The sequence below is a fragment of the Branchiostoma lanceolatum genome, chromosome 13, assembly GCF_035083965.1.
Source record: "Branchiostoma lanceolatum isolate klBraLanc5 chromosome 13, klBraLanc5.hap2, whole genome shotgun sequence".
Lineage (NCBI taxonomy): Eukaryota > Metazoa > Chordata > Leptocardii > Amphioxiformes > Branchiostomatidae > Branchiostoma > Branchiostoma lanceolatum.
The window spans coordinates 3,115,315-3,123,570 of NC_089734.1; the positions used below are offsets into that span (position 1 = coordinate 3,115,315).

The 8,256-nt window shown below is 42.7% G+C and overlaps 1 protein-coding gene across 1 annotated transcript; it reads right to left on the bottom strand.

Moving 5' to 3' along the window:
* Window positions 1-361: 361 nt before the first annotated feature.
* LOC136447393 (tRNA N6-adenosine threonylcarbamoyltransferase, mitochondrial-like) lies at window positions 362-7,091 on the bottom strand. The gene is made up of 10 exons (XM_066446284.1): window positions 6,665-7,091; window positions 6,194-6,293; window positions 5,663-5,757; window positions 5,293-5,355; window positions 3,625-3,754; window positions 3,102-3,306; window positions 2,411-2,565; window positions 1,825-1,955; window positions 1,426-1,497; window positions 362-1,017 (listed from the first exon to the last, which is right to left on the bottom strand). Exons 1-10 carry the CDS (start codon window positions 7,039-7,041, stop codon window positions 936-938), a joined length of 1,410 nt encoding a protein of 469 aa, XP_066302381.1. The 5' UTR covers window positions 7,042-7,091; the 3' UTR covers window positions 362-935.
* Window positions 7,092-8,256: the final 1,165 nt, after the last annotated feature.

The following is an 8,256-nucleotide window of genomic DNA, read 5'->3' on the forward strand; positions in this document are numbered from 1 at the left end:
ATATGCCAGTGAAGTTTAACCACCAGAAGGTTTCATTTGTATGTTAGGCTTGGTGGAGGCTATATTTGTAAGTGGACCGTACCCTCCTAGCCTCCACCAGGCCTTCCTACGGTGGTATGGATCAAAGAATTCGACAAAAAAAGGACTAATTGGCCAGCAGTCAGTCCACATTAAGGTTAATAATTCCCCCTCGGAGCCTGCAAATGAAACCCTGTGGTATCAGGCTATGATCCTAGTTGCGAAAGTGGCCTCAATTTTACAGCAGAGATCTCTAGCATGAACCAAAGGTACTGCAAGGTATTGCAGGTACTGTATATAAAGCAAATGAAACAGAACCATCAAAACCAGAACAGTTGAAAAGTAAAATAGCAAAGAAAAAGGTTTATTATACAATATCTGTTACATAGATCTGACAACACATGACGATACAATTAGATATGAATCGTACTAATCCGATCACCATTCTTATCAGTAAGAGTAGGGGTTTTCCCTGAATGGCTCTGTTTAGATTTGGGGAAATTACGGGCTTATGCTGTCTCTACATGTGTGTACCATCACACATCAGTATCTTTCACTTTCTTTGCCTGATCTTTTTATTTAACATCACAAATGTACAAACATTGAAGACATGCTTTTCTTTTTACAGTGAAATTATCCTCCTTTACCCTTTAAAGCCAATTTTTGCCCAACATTCCTGTGAAAATAAAGATCTAATCATCCTAGCTAGATGTCTGGGTGTCATAGACATCCCTATTGATATTACACAATTTGACAACCATTCCAGGTGTCAATCTAATTGCAACAGCCCAGCTGGATCTGTGCTCATGGTATCCTGACCATAAAGTACCTTTGTAGATTTTTATCCGTACTAGAACAATGCATAGATTATAAAGGTTTTGGGCTATACAGAAAGGATGCATACCAGTACTGGCGGGTTATGACGGTATTCTGATCTTTGGCGTTGTCTTGATTCCTGCATTAAGAACGTCTGTAGACATGTCAACACCGAGAGGACATCTGTAACAACAGGATAGTTGGACTTTTAGAAATGTATATTTTTGAGATATTGGGAACTTTGAGATATTGGGAATGAAAATGTTGTAGTGCCACTTTGTGTGAGTTTCTTTGCTTCAGAATCTGTGTCTGCATTTGTACTGTATAGTTGGTGTAACACACCAGTTTAGCACACCATGGCACCTGGTTATGTTATGCTGAATGACCTGTCACACATAGCCTTTGCACTTTAACATAACTGCTAGTGTTGTCTTAGGTTACCTAGTAACGATGCCCCTACTCTATACAAAGAGTTCTACTACTCTACGCAGATCTAGGAAGATGACTTTCATTTCCCTGTAAAGATTGATAAAGGAAGAATGGATCAAATCAACTATCTTTTTTAGAGATTTTGATAAGTTAAAATCTCACCTTGGCTGAAACTCAACTGCTTCTGGGTCTTCAGCTACTCCTCTGCCTTCTTTTAACCACTCCATCCCAGCCCTTTTAACAAAAAGCATAGGATGTAAGCCACTAAGCTAATAAGCTTAAGGTACACCCAATATTGTGAAATTCAAAGTAATACAAGTAACAACAAGCGTTTGGAGACTTCATATCTCCAAGGACAGTGTTGTCAGTGTGAATGTCATTCAGCACCAAGGACACCTCAGGACGTGAGGAGCATAAGCAACAGCTGGCACAACCTTAGAAAGAAGGCCCAGAGACAAGTGCAAAGGAGGACTATCTTCAATGGTATATGCTTCAACCGGGGCAAAGGGCCCAACTAACAACTATGGTAAGAAACTACCACCTTTCTGCAGGTCTCCTTACCATGCAATCATGACACCGTTGTCCGTACAGAGTCTGGGAGGTGGGCAGACCAACCGGTACCCAAACCGGTCTGTAACCGCCTGCAGGGACCGCCTGATGTACATGTTACTGGCCACTCCTCCACTTAACACCTGGGGAACACACAAAGCTGAGGTTATGAATGATTGAAAATCTATCAAATATTTGATGTCCTTTTCAATTCTAATACACAGGTCGTTTAAAAAAACATACTACCATCATCAACTCTTCAACTAACAGAGAATCAATTGATCGAACACAAACTTTTAATAGCTGGGGAACACACACTCTTCGACTAACAAACAATCAAGCATCATGCCAATTCAAAAGCCCCCTTTTGTAACTTTTTCCTTCATTCGTTGTGCTCTCCTTGCGTCACTGGCATTCTTTGACCAAAGTTCTCATCATTAAAGCGTGTGACTGAAGACATACATGTATGAATGTATCAATTGAAAAACAAAATGGACATAGTCGTCAAAGTCCTTTAGTTAACATTTTGGGCACTTGGGAAGTTCTTGCATTGTAAAGAAATAAGGAGGTTTAGAAATCTTGGACAATGTGTTTTTACCAATGTTTTGTTGTGCTGTGGAATGATGTGCCTCTGTTGACAGTACAGGATTGCCCTGTGGAGCCTCTGCATTAAGTGTTGTGAGGCCGTTTTCTGGAAACTTGCAGCGATGTCATTCACAGAGCTCACGATCTGGTCCGAATCTGCCGGGATTCCTAAGACAATGAAAATCATACCCTTCAGACGTTGATGAAGGTTAAACATCCAGCTAATAAGATACACCAAATGATAGTTACTCAAATGATACCCTTCAGACCCCTGTAGAGCCTAGAGGCACATACAAATGTAGGGCAGCAAGTTTCCTTGCTGTTTCTGTAGCAGGGTATATTTTACAGAAAGGTGTTGCAAGCCCTTCTCCTTTACAGTGCTGGAGGCTGATCCTCAAACAAGGCACCCCCCCTGTGAGGCTGCTATACCAGTTGAGCTATAGGGTCATCTTCATCTGCTACTGAAACAGCAAGGAAAGTTGCTTTCCGATATGTATGTGACTCTAGGCACTACAAGGATCTGAACAAACGAATGTACCTACATTTAGGGTGTGTATGGTATTTTTAGACATAACTAGTCACATGGAAGTAAATGATCATATTCATAGGAAAACAAAGAAATGCACATTTACATGTGATGTTATGGATTGAAATTGGCATAGCCTAACGTTTTTACAACATGATTTTATCTGAACTTTCCCCACCTTCTTCCTTTTCCTTTCTATCAATCAGTCTGTAGGTCTGATTCTTGTGCCCAGCGAAGGAGAAGTCACAGTTGGCGTAGCGTGCCATCGGGACAGTGAGTTTAAATGCCTGGCTGTCTCCTCTGCTAGCGAGGACCTCTATAGCCTGGCCACCGCTCAGGGTACTGCAGGCAGGGTGGTGCTTCAACTTCAGCTTTCTGGCAACCTGGAAAAAATGTATGAGTCTGAAGTAACGCTTTGGTCATCCTACTTATGCGGAAAATCTATCAATTCATCAGATCTAATCTAAATATGCAAGTTAATTAACCCTAGATATTTGATGATCAAAATCTGAAACTCAGAAATGATGTGTATAATAGATGTATCAGTTGTATAAACCGAAAAACAAAGTGTTTAGGAATTTCTTTTTGCGCTGACTAATGCACTATGAAACTTTCTTCAACCTGGAAAAAGAGACTACAAAGTTGGTCAACTCTTTGATCAGGCCACATAATGGGTGGAACTTGAGCATTCTACAACACACCTGGTCAAAGACCACACCTGGAGCCTCATCAGTAGTGCTGCCTAGCAACAGGAAATCACCGACGCCCCTAGCAACAGCCAGTAAGCAGTGCCCACCCGACAACAGGAACACAAGGAAAGGAAACTCAATACTGCAGGGAATAAATTGTGAAAAAAAAAACATTCAAAGAATTCAGGGCTCTAGCCAGCGCCAGTTTTGCCGTAAATTTACGGAACTTTGCTGCGTGTTACGGAAAAAATTCAAGACCAATCCGTAAACCTTGACGGAAAAAAATCGGGAGAAAAGATATAGACAGGGCTTGAACTTTTGCAAAGATCTCCAGAAAAGAAGCGGAAGTTTGAAGCGAGGTCGATTCAGGCCATTTCTATCTTCCGCCGGCGGCAGGTGACAACCCCAAGGTGGCTTTATAGGTAGGTGACAAACGGAGGCGCGGAGGTTGCCAGTGGTTCGTGCGACGAGAGAAAATCAGCATCGTGTGCCCCCCTCCCCACTACTAGTGCCCCACTGAAATGCTGGCCGGTCGCATGGGGCTGACGTTTTTTCGGCTGTTTTCCCCGGTTCATCGCTAGTTATAGCCACACAAAAAATACTCCGGTAGTTACCAGGCTTTCTGTATTTTTTTGGTAAACATTGTTAAAGTTTTACGCCGAGTTACACGCACTCTTCCCGCGAAAACTGGTGTTGATAGTTTTAGACCTCAGAATCAGATATCATCTACCAATAACAGCGTTCATTCACGCCGCGTCACGGAAAATCGACCAATGACATACAAGTCTCGCGGTTCACGAGAGGCGCGAATCCGCGAGGTTTTATCAGAAATTGATATTTGGTGCGAAGATGGGGCTTGAATCGACGAATTTTGATCAAATCAAGTGGAAGTTACCGGAGAAATCGACCATGGAAAACACGGAAGGAAAATATTGAACGTCTTTAGGGCGTTCTGTCCAAAGTAGGGTGTCTCATTTCCTACTATATTCAGTACAGGGCGCAAACGGGACCGGTACGACGCGTCGACCGGTGTTGAAAATGTTTTATTTCTGCCGACTTGAATTCACGTGTATATTTGTCAAATAAATAAGAAAGTTTTGTGGTGCTAAATTTCATTTATTTGCCGATTGTATACAACGAAGGCCCAATTAATTTTTCACCCAAATTTGCCCCTCAAAATGCTGGAGATAGCGTTTCAGAGGGTCTAGATTTAAAAATTTCCCGGGGGGGAATACCCCCGGACCCCCCTAGAATTGTCGCGCCTACGGCGCGACGCCTCGCGCCTTCGGCGCTCGATATGTTAGGCTTGTACAAAATTTTAGGGCTTACGGGATAAAATTTCAGGCTGGCTAGAGCCCTGAAAGAATTATACAATGTGCATTTGAATCTACTCTTGTCATGGCTATGACTTTAGAAGCATACTTAATTAGTCTTTTTTAAACTTAGTGCAAGTGCTAGAAAAACATAGAATCGTGTAATGCATAGATCATAAGTAAGATCAGTAACTGAAGGTACTTAGATTCACAAGTTACAGAAAACTGTAAGTCACCAATGAAACAATCAGCAATAGTACTGATAACAAAAAGGTAATAAAAAGAATATCATTATTTACAAATGAACAACAGAGGTGTAAAAATTGCTGCAGTAAAATGACTTTATCGTCTAAGGACACTTTCTTACTTCTCCATCATTCTGGCTGTTAGTGCATGGGCCTCCATGTGATGTACTGGGATAAACGGCTTCCTATAAAAAAAATTTATACAAAAATTTAAAAAAGACTTAAATATTCATTGTTACCTTGTTTAAAGTCTTACATGTAGTGATCACAGGTTTGCATAATGCAAAAAAGTACATATGTACAGTGAAACATTTTGTGGCCACCAAAAAGTGGCCATAATGGCCAGGTAGCCTGGAGTCCAGCCTTCTTGGCTTTAGGTGAGGAGCGGAGCTAGGGTAGCATACTGAAATAAGAAGGCTGGACTCGAGGCTAACGGCCAGGTGCTACTTAGGCAGAAGTCACTACGTAGTACAGGTACATTGTACTCCTTACCCAGACTGTCTGACCAGTTTCTTGGCATACTCCACACCTATCTGCAGACATAATGCCAGGCCAGGCTTTACTGTAGCAGCAATGGCTGCTACATCCTGTAATAAATATAAAATAATTTGAATTAAGGTCATACAAGAAACAGAAACTCAGTTTGGCAAATGGAAAGCACTGACTCAAACAAACTTTCAGTTGGCATTAATGATTTTGAATCTCTGTGTGCAATATCAGCATTCACTGGCAGACCGAATCCAAATAAGATCATACAACTGTACTCTGATTCATAAGGTGATCTTGTGTTTGAATGCAAATGAAATCTTACATTAATAGTCAAGGATTACTTGTGAACCAATGAGGGTCTACAAAGTAGATAGAAGCTGTACTAGTAGCTCAGTGAGGTCACACAGAGCACAACCAACCAACCAACCAACCAACCAACCAACCAACCAACCAACCAACCAACCAACCAACCAATCAATTGTTTTGCAATGAAAATCTTAATTGACATTAACAAGAAACTGACAGCTTCCTCACCTGTAACCTGAGGCCTGCTCTATCCAGGGCCCCCTGTACCACATCCTCTATGTGATCTCTGTGTAGTTGCTGCGCAACAGTCGGGACAATGCCACCATGTCTGTTATACAAGAAGTAAAAATACAAAACTGAAAGTGAATATTCAAAGTGGTAAAGATTTGATATAACTTCTATTATATATATAAATTGATCGCTATATTCAAAACTAACACACACAAAAATCATTGATGCAGTTCCAAAAAGCATGGTGTACTTAATCATATGTAATTTGGATGTAACGATGTACAGTTTGAAATAGCCTGGATGCCAGACCCCCGATCTGTAGAATATCTATCGTAGGCTGTAGAATTTCCTTGGGGGCATGTTGGCCCAAGGGCCGAGGAGCAGTCTGTGCAGGCCCTTGAAACAGTCTGGCATCCAGGCTAAGTTTGAAACAAGGGTTTATTTTAAAACTTTAAAACAAGGACATACTTGAGGTGCACGAGTTTCTGAGAGTGCAGCGCCTCGCCGAGAACGTTTCCCCTGTCGTCCACCACAGCGGCGCCCGTCTCGTCACAACTGGTCTCGATACCCAGAACTAGCAGACGACTTTTCCTGCCAGCGTCGTCTGCGAACGTCCTTATTTGCGATTTCTTAGAAAAAGCAACCTTTGGATGATATCTTAATACATTTAACCCTTTCTTGGGTACGTTATGAAGTCTTCTGACTAACACGTCCGAGGAAATAGAAGATTTTAAAGGGTATTTTTGTACGATTTGTGAGAAACATTTCCGACACATTTCTCTTCCTATGGGCGCAGCCATCTTGGGAGTGAAGGAGTATGGGTAAAAAAACATGGCGGCCACCATTGCACAATTTTGACCACTTTCGTCGAAATCGTCAAATATTTGTGTATTTTAGGACATGTTGCGAAACTCGGAGTAACCATACTCTTGATTGTGTACCCAGGGTCTGTGTACCGTGGGTTATTGCGCACGATCTTCTTTCTTTCTTAGGAAAATCTGCTACCATTTGGTACCGGTTCGCCCCCCTCCCCTTCTTGAAACGAAACCAGGTGAGATTATAAATCTCGATGGCGTCTGCTCCTGTGAAAATCGTGTCCCTGTTTGAGGAGTCGGTTCGTAAGGAGTTATTTGATGGCGTCAGACTGGCGCGTACTGACATTGAGGACGATGAGGTGATGCCACCGGACAACATTCAAGGGGAGGTTGAACCCAGCGAGGAAGGTTGGTTGCATCAAGGAGGTTTTATATAGAAGGAGAGCGGACGAGCTAAGTCTCTATTGTACTATGCGTGTAACGGGTGTGAAAAGTCAATGTCGCGTCAAGGTGCGAATTACCCCGATATGCATACACCCCACGCCCAGCTTGGCGACTTTGCTTTGTTTTCACGGGTGCGACCAAGGAGGCATAATGACTCTGTAGAGCAACTTTGATCTTTTTTTCAGCAGTTACTTTTGAGGAGGACTTTGAAACATTTGAGTTACAAGAATGCAACGTGGAAGATGATCTCTCTAACGGCGAGAATCAAAGCACTATGTGGCAACCAACGCTGCCGCCGGCAGCGGCGGTACATTTGATTGCGAAGTCTGTGAGAATGTATACAAAACAGCCGGATGGCTTGAAAAACACAAGTCTTAGAGAACAGTATTTTTTAATGTGCATATATGCCGACTGAGGAGAAATTACAAACTTATCTTGACTTGGCTCGCATTACCCTGGAGCCCAGACTAGTACCGGGTCGCTAGCGATTTCCTTCGGCGGCGGTCCAAGAACTCAGCCCGACCGGACTAGACTCCCCCGATGCGCTAATTACGGCATCGGCGGGCTTGGAGCTTTCGGTCGCCGAAGGGATTGGGGGGAAGGAACCGGCTAAAGAAACTAGCTAAAAGGCCCGATATACAGTCTGCATCCCAGGGTAGGCTCGCATACACCTTCTTGAAGTTCTTCTGTAAACCGTGCCAATCGGGAGCCGAAATAAATCGGCCTAAAAGTCTCCTAAGGAAACACATAGCTATCCAAAACATGACCGAAGAATCCATGGATACGAACCAAGGACCTCCA

Excerpts from the sequence above, each read along its gene's own strand:
- LOC136447393 (XM_066446284.1), bottom strand. The coding sequence starts at position 7,041 with ATGGTGGCCGCCATGTTTTTTTACCCATACTCCTTCACTCCCAAGATG. Across the intron at positions 5,356-5,662 it reads AAACTGGTCAGACAGTCTGG|GAAGCCGTTTATCCCAGTAC; the intron begins GTAAGGAGTACA and ends TTTTTTTTATAG. Across the intron at positions 3,755-5,292 it reads ACAGCCAGAATGATGGAGAA|TATTGAGTTTCCTTTCCTTG; the intron begins GTAAGAAAGTGT and ends TATTCCCTGCAG.